The sequence below is a fragment of the Gossypium arboreum genome, chromosome 7 (assembly GCF_025698485.1).
Source record: "Gossypium arboreum isolate Shixiya-1 chromosome 7, ASM2569848v2, whole genome shotgun sequence".
Taxonomy (NCBI): Eukaryota; Viridiplantae; Streptophyta; class Magnoliopsida; order Malvales; family Malvaceae; genus Gossypium; species Gossypium arboreum.
Genome location: NC_069076.1, coordinates 100,836,740 through 100,852,725, shown reverse-complemented (window position 1 = coordinate 100,852,725; position 15,986 = coordinate 100,836,740). Strand labels below are relative to the sequence as shown.

Below are 15,986 nucleotides of genomic sequence, written 5' to 3'. Positions count from 1 at the left end.
TCAACTAAAAACACATTTTTATATCAACTCTTTTATAAATGTGTTATATTCTTTTCTTTCACATTATAAGTCTGTCCTAATATAATATATAATTATACATTTAAAATAATTTTAGGGTTATTATTTAGTATACTGATAATATACTTTTTTTTATTTCATTAGCAACTTTAAAAATTGTCACATATTTATTTTTAATATTTTATTAAAGGTAAATCGAACAAATTTTAGGGGAGCGAATGAAATTTTAATTTTTATAGTCTATCTCTTTATAATTTTAAAAGATTAAATCAATTTTTATAATTTTAGGGAGACCAAGTACAATTTTACCTTTACTAATTTAATTTTTTTTTAAATTAAGTGATTAAATAATAATTTTACATTTTAGGGGCCCCTGCCATTTTTAAATTCACCTCTGCTTTATTATACTCCTATAGGATACTTGTCAACCTCCTAACCTTGCTTATGTAGTCTAAAAACCTCACGGGTAATGTATCAAATATTTTCACTAATTTTTAATGGAAGGAATCTACTTACACCAGTGTAAAACTATATTTTCTCATATTTTAGTTAAATTAATATTTTAACAATCCAACTGTTGAATTATTAATATAATTGTATTTGTCATGCATGTAAAATTTCAAATCGATCTAATATATCCATCATAACAATTTGAAATAGTGTATATATTACTATTTATTGAACAGTTGATAGTTTTATACATAAAACAAATTGTTAGAAAATTTTAATTAATTTACTTCAAATTTAACATGCATGATCTATATGAATAGAATATGAAATATGATGTTAAATCGATAAAAATTAATCGTATAAAAATATAATAAAAGTATAGTTTTACATCGATACAAGTAAATCCTTCATTTTTAATGATATAAATTCAATACTCAAAACTTTTTATTCTTCACAATTTAATACTGAAAATTTAAGAAAAGGTACCAACATGCATGGCTGTAAATTAATTAGTATACAATTAATATCTATATACAAAGCTCTAAGGACCTTCCTTGATTGACATGTGCCCCACTAATTCATTTGTTCTCTCCTTTTTAATATTGTAAAAACATTAAATTTCAATTTTAGTCCTTTTGTTTTGTTTAAATTTGTGATTTCAACTTTATATTTTAATTTTTGACATAATTTATTCTTATATTTTTATAATATTATTAATTATTCTAAATGTGTTGACACCAATTTAAAAAAAATATTCCAACAAAAAGATTTTTGGCATGAAGATTAAATGTGTGTTTTTAGGAAAAAATAAACATTAGTATTTAATTCTACATTAATTTTTTGTTACATGATTACAGAGTGAATATTTTTAATCTTAAAATATCATACTAGTGAATTTAAAAGAAGAATTTTAATGTTAGTGACAATTGAGCTAAATTTTAAATCCAAAAATAGAAGAGATAAATTTTTTAATTTTAAATATATGAATTTTCTAAGGACTTAGAGCATATTTTAACTTTTAAAATTTTTATTGTGTAATTCAACCCAAAACAAAGACCATTAACCCCAAAGCATGGATCAAAAACCATATTAGTTTTAATAACTTGACCAATATGATTGGTTACAAAATTTCAAGACCCATATGATATATATAATAATGATTGAAAATATTATTAAATAATAAGATATATTGTACTTTTAAACAGAGAATTTAAATTCAAATTATAAAACATAAAATCGACCAACTTAGTGTTACTTTCATTTTTCAAAAAAAATATAATGATTAAGAATAATTCAATTTTTTGTACGAAAAGAAAAGAGAATAATCAAATTTAATGAATAAAAATTATATAAAATTTAAAAATAGAAAATTAAATTAGCTTATAATATCATATTAAAATTTAAACACCAACTTTTCAACACTTTTTTTTTTTGCCAAACCACTAAACTTTTTTAATGTACAAAACAACACCTGAATAAATACATCAGAATAAAGATGTATTTAAAACAATCAAAGTTTTTGGCCTATCTCCTTATTTAAACCTAGCTCCCACTATCTATGAAAGATACGGCTTTAAACACTGTGTCTTTGTTCAATGTTTCCTTCGGATCAAATTGATGGCTATCTGTACGAAATCTCTGATATTCCCCATCATGAAGATTTTGTGCGACAAAATCTCACATCTGGGGAATCCGTAGAGGGAAGTCATCTAACACGGAGAACGGGAAAAGGCGAAGGACTTAAAAGTTTAGCGGTGGCCAACAATAATGATGCCAATTATGCTGTTTCTGCCAATGATGCTAAGAAGATAGTTCGCAAGGAAATCGAACGGGAAAGGAGACAGCAAATGGGCAAACTCTATCAGAAACTTAGATCACTGCTCCCTCCTGAGTCAATAAAGGTCAATGCCCCCCCCCCCCTTTCATTTGTCTATTCATTTTACTACTTCCATTTTGCACATTAGTATATAAGGTAGCACTTTCTGGAGTTTGATCTTTCTTTATGAAAATAATTATATATTGCTAGCTAGGGTTTTCTTGATGGGGGGTTTTTTACAGGGAAAGCGAGCTGCGTCCGATCACATGAACGAGGCAGTGAATTACATAACATATATGAAAAAGAGGGTCGGGGAATTGAGTATCAAAAGAGATAAGGTCAAAAAATTATCTAATCGGAGTGCCTTGGATCTAGGGAGTAGTAGTGCTAGTTCATCAGGTATCAGCTCGTGTGTTGCAGTCCATCCTTTCCGGGGCGGAGTAGAGATTATGATAAGTAGTGGCTTTGAAGACCAAAGCTGGCATCTCTCCACGTTCCTGCAAGCTATCCTTGAAGAGGGGCTTGACATTGTCCGTTGTGTTTCCAGCCAAACAATTGAAGGGTTGTTGCATACTGTTCAGTCAGAGGTGTATTTTTACACATGCAAGTTTTAGCATTGTTAACTACTAGTACTATCTGATTCTTACCACAAATATCTTTATTGAACATGTCTTGCAGGTTACTGATCCAACACAAATTGATCTATCCCGGTTGCAAACCAAGCTAAATGATTTGATATCCTACCATGATAATGCTGGCTGCGGTCGCTGATTTATTGGCTTGCAAGTGGCAAGGGAGTTCCATATTGTGAACTGCCATATCTAGTAGATAAACTTAGGGTTTACTTCGGTGCTTTGTTTGGCTTATTCGGTACTAGTGTTGTTGGTGGGTGCTTATGTGTGGATTTTGGAACAAGTATTTGTATTCAAGTATTCAACTCACATTAGATATGGTAACTTTCTGTGTTAAGTTGATTACTAATACAGCATTTGTTAAACAATCGAACCTAGTTGTGTTTGCCTTGGTACTATTATAGACAGCATTGCTATGGAAGAAAATATTGATGTGTTTAATAAGACTAGAAATGTAGGATTTGAATTGAAGACGAGAAAGGTGAAGTCTGGGAGTCTGGGCTGCTCATAGGAACAATTTGGAAGCAGAAATCCAGAATAAAGTCGATTACGGAATTCCGGGTTGCTGTTGGGAGGGTTTGAGTTTCAGTTTCATCAGAGAAACCTTAGGTGTTGAGTTGTGATGAACTATTGGGTTTGTTTCAGATTTCTTTTATGCATATGATGATAGGAAGATTGAAAAAGGTCAGAAAGTAACTCTATTTTATTTGCTTTTATTATCGCTAGGGATGGTAATGGTAAAATCCGAATTTCAAACCAATTTCTTCCATTTGGAGAGAGGTTTTTTTTTTTTTTCCTCTAAAAAGTAGATATGAGATGACAGTGGGGTGGGTTTTTTTTTAACAGTGATTATGAAACAGTTACCGTAATTATTTGTCTCACTCTACCCTACCCATTATATATATTTTCATAAGAGTCTACTTGTAGAAAGGGTAGGAGACTCTTTGGAGAAGTGATAAGCACACATTGGACCTTTGTACCAATTTCACTAAGTGATAAGCACACATTTTGCCCTCACGAAGAATATGTCGAACTTTGACCACCCAACATTCATTTATTAGCATTAAATAGTCATCAATGAGGGTGCCAAACGAATGACACTCGTCAAGTGGTTTGGTTAAAAATCAGACCACTAGCATTGCATCAAGCTCGACTATCAACCTCTAGATACAAACCAACATAGCTACCCACAAGTCCTCATGAATAGCCTAGAAATCCGCTTGTAAACTATATGCGAGACTGATCTTCAATATAAATCTTCAAATCTAGTTACTAAACTTACCCTGTATGAATCATTTTGCTTAGTATATAAAATTATCATTTTACCTTAATATATAATGTGTTATAAAGTAAATTACAAATTTTATGTTTAAATAGTATTCCACTTTAAAAATATTGAAAATATTAGAAATATCTAAAAATTAAATTAAAATGGAGCGAGATAGAACAGAATCATGATGGATACATCTAACATCAATGAGATAGAACAGAATCATGATGGATACATCTAACATCAATAAAGGTGATAATATTTTCAAGTTTATACATTAATTATAAAACAGAGCGAATGGTGAAGTAAAATAGACCAACTATGGAACAATAATTTAATTGAAAACATGTCCTGCTCTACTCCATTTTCATCCTTAATTATAATTCCTAAAATTTCGAGATTGTCCTAAAACTTGAATTTTTAAAATGCTTATGATTGAAATATTTTAATTTGATGGCCAAAAATTAATAAATTTTCTAAAAAAATAAACGAATGCACTGTGGTTGGAATTAGAAAAGGTAGATTTATGGGTGCATCTCTTATATTTGAAAGATATAATAATTTTATTTAAACTATAAGATATAATAATTTTTTTCCAGAAATGATATATAATATTTCAAACCATGTATCATGGATATGATTTATATAAGATATAGGTATTCATATAAATTAGGCGTGAGCATTCAATTGAATCGATTCGAATTGAATAAAAAATTTGAGTTAATCGAATTGACGACTTCTATTTTATCATTCTAACTCAATTTGAATTTTTTCAAATCTAGTCGAGTGAAATAAAATTCAAGTTAAATTTAATCGAGTAAAATTATTTGAGTTAAATTAAAAAATTAAACATGTCAAATTTGAAACCATATATATTTAAAAACTTTTTGAAGCAAAATAATAAAAAAATGGTTTAGTATGATAAACTCGAATCATTAATTAACTTATTTAAGTATCAAAATTATTATTTTAAAAAATTAAAATTTTAATTTTTTATATATATTTTATATTTTTTAAAATTATTTTTAAAAAATATAAATTTTATAATTTTATAAATATTTTAAAATTATTTTAATTTTTTATGATTTTTGTTAAGAAAGATTAATTTGTTGATTTTTAAAATTATCAAGGACGAAAGGTACTGTAAGACTTCAAAATACTGACTGCTGGCTGGCCTGCGCTTGTAGTTGGGCTTGTGTGTGTTGACTCTTGTTTTTCAAAGTCCTTGGGTTTAGTGTTCTTGCACTGACTTTTGGGTATGTGATACCACCAGGCTTCCTCTTCCTTGACCTTTTAAAGTTAATTCAATTTCTTTTTACACTTCGCACCAATCATGCCAACTTTTTTATTGTTACCAATTATCTTTGACCTTTTTAACGGAAGATATACGGATAGAGGTAATTGGTCAGTTTCGTTTTTTAGGCATCAGTTCGATTGCTATAAATTTATTATCAATATCCGAGGATGTAAGGTTAAATATGTTTTAGAATATTATTTTTTTATTTATGAATTTTAAAAAGATTATAGGTAATTTTAAATTTTGTATTAAAAGAGCATATCTGATCAAAACCTATGATGAAATTGTTAAAAATTAAAATATTATTTTTAAAAGACAAATATTGTTGAACTTTTTAAGGTATTTTTAAATGCAATTAATTTATTTAATTAGTATATAAATAACTGCAACCATTTAATTTTTATAACAAAGGTATAATTATTTTACATAAACATATACAGAAATTTTAATAAACATCTAAATAAGTAATTATTATTTAATATAAAATTTGAAAAACTCTAAATTTGTGAACAAAACATTTTAGATTTTTTAGGATAAATATTAAAACTATATATGTATTTTGATTTTGTGTGATTTTATGCATGGAATTTTAAATTAATTAAATTTTCACAAGTTATTAACAATATAAAATAAATGTATTTATTCATTTTTATTCAAATGTGTATAATTGAATCAAAATTAAAGTTTTATATATAGATATAAACCCCAATTCAAGTTTTATGTGTATAATTGCATTAAATCAATATTCATGTATTAAATTACATATTAAATTAAAATTCACGTATAAATTTGATATTTATTTATTTTTAATCTAAACTCAGATTTTGGTACCAAATAAATAAATAAATAATATTATTTTAATTGTTTTATAGAAAACCAAAGGTGATGCATGCTGATAAAGGAGACTTTTGATTCTATCTAGAATTTTATTTATTTATTTTTGTTATAAATTTGTGTAATTTTTTCGACATCACTTTTAGAGAGCGTTTGAATGGGATATCCAACACTTTACTCAATTTTTTTTTTATCTCTACCACATGTTGAAAATTAATTTTCATGTTCAACAATCGTATAGGGGACTTTCTCCTCAAGTTCAGAATTATCTGGCTCTACAAACTCTTCCACCAAAACATGCTCCCCAACTTGATGTCAGACAAATTCGAACAGTAAATCTAATTGATTATGCATGATTTTCATAGTGTCGTAGCATGAAGACAAGTCATCCTCAAGTGTGCCAACCCGAGTGATTAAATAATGATCTTCACTAGACTCTTCACAATACATACCCATATCATGATAAGAACATAAGGAATACGAATCATATGTTGAGCTACTACTTAACCATCACTGATTGTAACTATCCATTCCACATGTGTAACCATTAGAATCATAAGGAGACTCATATCCTTGTCTCTGATAGTTGCCATCATACCCCTAGTTAGTCATTGAAATACCATTTGCATCATATACGAATTGATCTTCAGGCCACTTATAGTTATTAAACATGACTATTAACCAATTATCAATGAGGAAATATTAAGGAAACCATTAAGACAAACAAAAAAAAAATGTTGTATCTATAAACTTAGCTTTCAATAATTATCTCATTAACAAAGCATGCAGAAATCAACACAATTCAACTTATCACACACAAATCTCCTCAGCAACGACACCAACAACTTGACCGCTCATGTCGATGTATGAACATCGAGTCGAGGATTAGCATAAAAGCATATTTAATTGTATGTGTGACATGTCAGTTGTAATATTTATGTTTTACAACTGAACACAGAGTATTCCAAAGGTTGAACCCAAGAGAGATCGGGTGATAAGGTGAATGGGCAACAATAAAACATGCAATTAATAAGTCTAGCTAGCTAATGACTAAGTGATATATTATGACAATCCATAATTCAAGGTTGATTAAACTAAAACTACACTTAAAATGACTAAATTGAACAAAAGTCAAATTTACAAAAGTATTAATTTGATGAAATAGAGTGGTCAATTAATATCCATGTTGCTAATTCATTCTTGAATTAAGGATCTAAATTGCTTAAACTCCTAATTGGTCCAATTTTACCTCTCGATCACCATTTTATCCAATTAGATGATTTAATCCAATTTATCTATCTACCTCACTAAAGTAAATCGTGATAATAGACTCACCTAAATGATTAAACAATCAATAAACGTGCACACAAAATAAAACATTTTTATCCCGAATCATAAATGTACAAAGCGAGGTTTCGTGCGTCACTTGTTGATTATTTTCGCTTTTCCTTTCCCTCTCGATTGTTCGGTGTTACCGTTAGCTAAAAATAATCATAAAACATACCACATTATCAATCTCAGCCAAATCAAAATCAAATACCAAATTTCACATATTTTGAATTTTATTCAATTTAGTCCTTAAAATTGGGAGAAACATAACTTTCAATTTGAGGTTTCGAATTAAAATACGATTTTACCAAAACTCATTAGGGACCCTCTATTTTATGTTCTTACCAACAATTCATGACCATTTTGCATTTCATTCTATTTGGTCCCTAATGTATGAAACTAATAATTAAGCTTTACAATTTAGTCCTTTTATAAACCAAGCTTAATTTCTAACAATTTCACACCATTTTCATCTATTTCTCAACAATGGAAACTTTCAAAAATTTTAACAATTTTATAAATTAGTATATAGGCTAGCTAAATTATGCTTCCATAACCTCAAATCTACAATATTAGAATGGGTCAAGACAAACCTAAGAAATTCTAGGTGGTTACCGAGGTTAAAGGTCCCTTGGTTGACGCTTTTTGGCTTGATAGCCTGGCGGTTATGGAAAAATAGGAATCCTTTTATATTCCAAAAGTTATCTTAGAGCCTTTCAGAAACTATTAAAGTGTCAATTAGTTCGGCAAAATAGTATAGTACAATTAATAGTGGGGTCTTCTATAGGAATAGTAGTTTGATATCGAAGGTCTTTTAGGAAATATTAGGAATGGTAGGGAGTTAGAAAGCTAAATTTAGTAAGTTCATTTTAGGTTTTGTTTTTTACACAAAAAAAAAACATATATATATATATAAATTACAAAAAAATGACTTAAAATTGCTTACCTACTTATTGCTGAAAGATATGAAAATTTCTTTAGTTTTTCTCTTTTTTTTTGAGACGAAAATGGTAGAAAATGGATGAAGAAGATGGCACATTCACTATCTTAAGCTTTTATACATAACTTAATAATTATTTATGCTTAATTTAGTTAATTAATTATGTTTTCTTAACTAATTAATCATTACTTTTTAACTTAATTAACACAAACACCACCATCCATAAGAGCGGTTTGTTAACCATGTTGACCCCTTTGTATATTGCAATTTAAGTATTCAAACCTTTTTCTAATTAAAAATTCATAGCGATTAGACTTTTATAATTTAGTCATTGAGCTTTAATTAACTATAATTTCAACTAAATTGACTATCCAAATTTTAATTCATCTATACTTTTAACTCCATAAATATTCTTATTAAATATTTACAGACTCAATTTACAAAAATGAGGTCTTGAAATTGTCTTTCCAACACCTTTGGAAATCGGATCGATACACAATGCTTTTTAATAAATTGGTTATAGTTCTAGACGATTGCATAACAACCTAATCTCTTCGTACTTCCTTAATAGTCAAGACAATCGCCATTAATTACTTTCCTTATTGACAAACATCCTTATAATGATCGCTTAAGATTTAATCTATCAATAGCATTATGAACAGAAGAGACCTATTTCTAGCCAACAAACATACAATCAAAGTTTATTTAAGTTAGACCGCAGGCCTACATTACACAAACAATTATACAGTTCGTCACAAATATTAGAACCAATCAATGGATTAAATTTAAAATTGACAATGCAATTGTTCGAAGCTATCAAATGCTGGTCAAATATTTAATAAACTTGAACAATTGTAATTCAAGCAAAAGACATGCAAATACTAAAGAACAAAGAAAAGATTAAGAACATTTAGATCTCACAAACTTTATAGAATCAAACTTTGAAATTTATTTTGATTAAAAATGAAGGTTTAGAAATCCATAAAGAAAATAAAATGCAAAATCAAAATAAAACTAAGGTGACTATGTTGAGGTCTTGTCAAGTCTTAACCTAATAATATCTATTTATAGGGAAGAAATAATATAATAGAGAAAATATAAAAATGCCCTTAATTAAATAGAACACAATATTTCTAAGCTTTGGCAATTTTCATAACAAATACAAGCCATTTTTCGATACATTCATGCCCTTTTTTTTTGTTATTGTTGCTTGAATCATGAAATAACTTTAGTTATATCTTTTAATTTCCTTCGAATCAGTAAATTATGGGCCTAAAATGAAAATATATAACTTAAAATCTGTTATAGATAAAGTTTTATTAGCTCAAATTTTCTTGATCTTGATCTCAAGATTGTTTTGGGTTATTATTGTTTTTGGGGTTTGTTGATGTATATGTTTTTTTGGGGTTCAATCTAATAGTTGAATTTTGTTATAATACTCAATCCATCGGGTTTGGAGTATAGCCCTTGGATCGCTGCATGTTCAGCATCTTTAAATGAACGTATGTTCATCTTAACCCCACTTCTCGCCCCCCACCCCAAAACCCCACCCCCAAAAATAAAAAGCAAATTAGTTAATTATTACTACCATAAATTAGTATTATTGGTTCAGTCATTGCTGCTGTGATTATAGTTAAATGAAACTCTAGTCTACTTTTGCTAAAAAGAAGTCTAGTCTAGCAAATCAAAGTGCCGTTAGGCAGAGCATCTTCCCTTACAAAAAAAATTAATGTTAATCTTCTAAGCTTGTTAAGAAGAGAGAGAAAAACCAATAATAAGGCAAAGACATGCTTAAGCAGAGATTTGGATTTGAAGTGTCGACATCGATGGATACCTTCTGCAACCAAAAAAAACTATGCACGCTCTCTCACGCTGAACGGCACAGTCAGAGTCTCCCTCCAGCTCCAGGCTCACTCCCTCACCCCCTCACTCGACGCGGGTACCTCTCTCTTTCAAGAACCATAAATAAAGTAAATAAAATAAACACCATTAAATACAATGCTCCCGAGAAAACGATGCTAGTAGGGTAATATTTTTGTGGCTGCGTTTTGCAGTTCCAGTACAATGATGACCCCTCCCTCTAATCATGCATAGAGTATTCTATATTATTTTCTTTATTATTAGAATATACAATAAACCTCTTTTTTTCTCTCTCTCTCCGCCTTCTTACTTGTCAAAATCATACATCAACATAATATTGTGTTGTTGTATTAACTGATAATTAACTGAAGGGTCTTATTCATGGCAGTTCCACAATTCCGACTTTTTTCTGTTACTTCTTTCTTTGCCTAGATGTTTGCTTTAGCTTGCTATGATTTCCCATTGCTTTCACCTTTCCCTTTTGGAGATACGTTGGCCATCATAAAACTCCAAAAGAAGCACAAAAAACCCTTGCAAAATTTTTGGCAATTAATAAAACAAAGATAAGAATTTGAGAGAGACCAGTATTCCAACCAAGCTAGTTCATCAGTAATGGTGCTGGCGCTTCCTCTTCTGGTTCTTGTCTAAGGTTTCTCTCTGGCTGTCTCTTGTTCGGGCACATTTGAGATGGGTGGCAATAAAGGAGATGCAACCAAGAAGCAAACACCCCAGCCAACTCAACAACTCTCATCTTCTCCCAAAGAGCCCCTTGAGGAATCTTCAGAATCAAGGCAAAAGCATCTCCAGCAACCATCAGCTGTTGTGGTCACAGCGACTGGACCTCCTTTCATATCTGCGCCTTTATACGTCCCAACTGGTGCGACTTCTTCTCCCTTTGAACAGCAATTTGAGTCTGTCAATCCCAAGAGATCTCGATACAACAGTGGCCAATGGAAACTGCTCCCATCATCATCTTCCCTACAGTCGCAAGCCCAAATGGCTATAATCACCAGCGAATCAAGCCCATCACCCACAAATCCCATTAACCCTCAAACTCAGGCTCAGACCACAGCAGCTTCCTCCTCAGACGCAGCCTCATCTCCACCCCACTCTCCTCTCCCATCCACAACCTCGGGCCAGGAAACCAACAAACCGGAAGATCAGCAATTTCATCACCAATTCAGAAAGGGAAAATATGTGAGCCCCGTCTGGAAACCGAATGAAATGTTGTGGTTAGCAAGGGCTTGGAGGATTCAATATCAAGGAGGGTCTGATGCGTCTGGCTCTTCTTCAAGAAGTGGCCACCAAGAGATTGGTCCTTTTACAGGCAGCGATCTTGCAGTCCAATCAACAAGAGGCAAGACCAGGGCTGACAAAGATAGGGAAGTAGCTGAGTTTTTAAACAAACATGGAATCAATAGGGATGCCAAAACTGCTGGTACTAAGTGGGATAATATGTTAGGTGAGTTTAGAAAAGTTTATGAATGGGAGAGAGGGGGAGAAAGGGAACAAGTTGGCAAGAGTTACTTCAGACTTTCTCCTTATGAGAGAAAACTGCATAGATTGCCAGCTTCCTTTGACGAGGAAGTCTTCGAGGAGTTGTCTCATTTCATGGGGCCCCGCATGAGAACTTCACAAAGCAGAGGAGCTTCTGCGATTGCTTCAAGTGATGATGGTCGGTCGGTTCTTTCTGGTCCTAGACCGCTTCCTCCTGCTCCTCCATTCAAAGTAGATGAACTTCCTCTCTCAGGTAAGCAAACATTCTGTATTTCTTTCTTTGAATTTTTATTTTTAAAGATTCTTGAATATAACTAAAGCCAGACCGCTGTTGTGGTTTTATATCGTTTCATTTAGTGAGGACAAAACAACTGGTAACGACTACCGGAGGAGATGCTTTCTTTCATGGAACAAGAGGAAGTCTGGTAGGGTTCGACACTTCATTGGACGTTGGGTTAGGTCTTCCTTCTTCATCTTCCAAGGAACTACGTAGAATTGGGAAGATAAGAATGACATGGGAGGAGTCAGTAAGTTTATGGGCGGAAGAAAGCGAGCACCATAGAGGAAGAGTGAGACTTCAAGGTTCAAGCTTTTTAAACGCAGATGAACTCACATTCTTTGATGATTCCGTGGTTGCTTGCACAATGGAAGCCTTTGAAGATGGCCCTCTAAAAGGTTTCTCTGTTGATAGATTCGTCAATGGACAGCAAGTCAAAGTGTTTGGTAGGAGAAAGTCATCCGCAGCTTCTGCATCTTCTGTTACAGGCATGTTTGTTAATGTTACTAATTCTGAAACTTTTCAGGAATCTCCATCTAAAAGTCACTCTCTTTCTCTTTCTATGAACCAGGTTTCACTGAAAGAGCGCAGCTTCCCTTTGCAGAACCCTCTATCAGATGTAAGTCCAATTAAAACTGTTGTTTCTAGCTTGAACATTGCAATAGAATCTAAGAAATATTTTGACTTCTCGATGGCTACCTCGGAGAAAGTGCTTTTATAGTTATTTTCATATTTGAAATTTATTGGTATTGTACTGAATTTTATATATTTTTATATATGCATTCTTTGATAAGATTATTATTCGGTTAGCTGCAGCAATGCCTCCTTTGGAGCTCCAAGACCCAACAGACTACTACATTGGGTGTCTTCGAGTTCCCCCAACGGTACTGCCAGGTTTGTTTGAACTTTCATGGCACTTGCAAGAGCCTCTACCTGAGGAATATCGATTTCCTCTAAGGAAAGATGTATACCGAGATTTGCCAGCCGGTAAAGAAGTTTTATTTACTACTACTAGTGAATTGTTAGATTGTAGAGCTATGGTGTATGATGTCTTGAGCTCGATCATACGCACCAACCCTAGTCTCAGTGCTGCTACTGCCACAAGCAGAGACTCTTTTATTGGCCTTTGGGACGATTGCGTTAATAGGGTTATCTCCAAATTTTGTTCTGTTGAAATGGTTATTATCCGAAAACCGTCTTCATCATCAACTGAGCCTTTGCAGGATCAGTGGCCAAACGTGACTGGTTTTGTTAGAAATTTTTGCTTGTGGAGGGGAGAGGAGACTGATCAAGTGAGGGAAGGTCATCCTGACCCATCATCTTCGCTAGTGGAGAAGTTGCTATGGACTTACATGGATCTTCCGTACGTATTAGGCTATTATGCTGTTGGCTACATGGTAACATTCTGCGCATTAAGCCGATCACAAGATCGCATTTTAAGGACAGATTTATATTCTGTAGATCTTTCTTCCCCCTCAGAGAGACTGAAAGCCCTAGTGCCTTGCTGTAGAATAGCAGGCCTGTTGCCCTTGCTGGCTGATCGATGCTTTAATACCATCAGTAATGTTGGTTCGTACAAGCAATTTCCATTCAGCGATTTTGAAAGGATTAATTTGCGGAATGGAAGTATAATGGAAATGACACCAAATACGGTGACAAGGTCATTTTCGAACAAGAAGAAATGGGCAGCAGTGAAAGAAATATATGACATATTGGATCATCGAATCCCGCACTCTGAACTTATTTGTCGGGCATGTGAAAAAGATCTTGTATTGGTGTTTAAACCTAGAGGGTGCAAATTCAAGCCCATCAACTGTGAGCAACTTGTAGAAGCTCTTAAGTACGTGACAAAAGCATTGGTAGCTCTACATGACTTATGCTTCATGCACAGGGACTTGGGCTGGGACAAAGTGCTGAGACGGAGCGACACAGAGAACGAATGGTTCGTTTGTGGGTTCGACGAAGCCGTGGGTGCACCCCAGATATACCCACACCCAGTAGCGGGTACGGATACAGATGCGCGTGGAAGGCACGCGCCAGAAATGGGGAGGGGGTTGCACGGCGTCAAAGTGGACGTGTGGGGAGTAGGCTACTTGGTCAAGACCTGTGGGCTCACAAACGTGCCTAAAATGCTGAGGGAGTTGGAAACCAGGTGCTTGGATCAGAACCCTGAGCAGAGGCCGACTGCAGCCGATTGTTACCACCACTTGCTACAGGTGCAGTCAGCTTCGTCCGGTGCACCCTATTGAAGTGACACCATCACAGATTAGCGATTCACTTTATTTAATTCTACGCTAGTTTCAGCTTTATGTAGCATTAATTAATTCCTGGAGTTGAGCTTAGTGATTTATGCTACATTAATATTTGTTTTTTCCAGTTCGTGGAGGTGTGATAGTTTTGGTGGTGGGGGCCGTTGGTACAGTTTGATACCTTAAAAATGAATGGGAAAGGGGGGGGGGGGGGTTGTGTTTTCCAAAGGTGGGTCTCGATCTGATCAACTGCTGATCTGGTCTGATATTTTGGAAAGGAATGGCGGCTGCTGCTAAACGCCGGCTGCTCTGGTTAGGTTAACCAGTTAGTTCTTTCTATTCAAATCAAATCAAGATTTTTAAAGTGGTTTCTAGTACTATTTCTTCCTTTCTCAATCATAAAGGCTCTACACTTCCAGAACTGAAACAGAAACAGAAACAGAAACAGAAACATAGAAAATAACACCTAAAATGCCTTTACAACCATGCCGAAATTAATTTTTGCTAAAATTAAGTCACTCTTTATTATTTCTGACTGATAAAATATTAGTAATTACTGACTGTTGCAGATGCAGACTGAGATGTGTCGAGGTATGATATGTGCGGGATTTTGTTATTTGCCCACTCCCATTAGTATACGCATATGTATCCTACATTTAGTTTAATTTAATCAAAACAATCAAGCAATTGTATTTTGTTCTCTGTTGCTAAAATTGCCCAAACATGCTTGCCTACTTAAAAAATTGATATTAAGAGCATGCGATATTAAAACAATTAAAACCCTAGAAATTTTGAACATGTCGATGACCACCTAAATTGAAATCTCCATGTTTGAAGTTTAAAGTGTGATAATACTGTTTAGAGATTTGACTTTTGTTGTAAATATAAAAAAAGAAAAGAAAAAGCGTAAATGTTTATCATCTTTGCAAACCCCACATATCCTGAAGCACTATAATTCCATCTCCACATATTCCCTATCCTACACTGTCAAAATGCACCTTTAATTTGAATTGCCTTCATCTAAGCCTCTTTTAATCTAATTATTATTACTTCTGGCATAGAGGCTTTTCTGCCTATATGCTATACCTGCGTAACCTAATTCCCTAATGCACTCATAGATGCACTTTTGTAGATCTATCTTTTAGCGGTAACATAAAAATTGCTAGAAAAAAAAAACAAAAACAAAAACAAAAAACATTTCGATGCTTCTTTTCATGCATATGATATCATCTACTAAGTCAAACTTACTGTTCCGTCCATGATGCTGATCATCCGTTAACTGAGATGGCGAGAAACAGAAACCAGGTTTAAATTAAGAGAGGTCCTATGGCCACAAGAGTTTCATGTCCATTCTCTCGCAAGTTTTCTATATCTTCCTCCGTTGATGTTGCTTTTGTATGGCATCATCCCCACGTAGCCATTGACAAGCATATATGGTCCAGTCCAGTTCCAAATGGACAGTGCCCTCCACGTGGGGCCACTATGTTTTCCACTATGGCGTCGCACCATAGAATAAC

At 33.0% G+C, this 15,986-nt stretch overlaps 2 protein-coding genes across 2 annotated transcripts; both read left to right on the top strand.

The window, feature by feature from the left end:
* Positions 1-1,907: 1,907 nt before the first annotated feature.
* LOC108488354 (transcription factor bHLH118-like) lies at positions 1,908-3,599 on the top strand. The gene is made up of 3 exons (XM_017792644.2): positions 1,908-2,369; positions 2,527-2,871; positions 2,963-3,599. Exons 1-3 carry the CDS (start codon positions 2,064-2,066, stop codon positions 3,053-3,055), a joined length of 744 nt encoding a protein of 247 aa, XP_017648133.1. The 5' UTR covers positions 1,908-2,063; the 3' UTR covers positions 3,056-3,599.
* Positions 3,600-10,815: 7,216 nt separating this feature from the next.
* Positions 10,816-14,671, top strand: LOC108476171 (uncharacterized). The gene is made up of 4 exons (XM_017778295.2): positions 10,816-12,196; positions 12,301-12,708; positions 12,792-12,839; positions 13,037-14,671. Exons 1-4 carry the CDS (start codon positions 11,134-11,136, stop codon positions 14,467-14,469), a joined length of 2,952 nt encoding a protein of 983 aa, XP_017633784.1. The 5' UTR covers positions 10,816-11,133; the 3' UTR covers positions 14,470-14,671.
* The last annotated feature ends 1,315 nt before the right edge of the window (positions 14,672-15,986 follow it).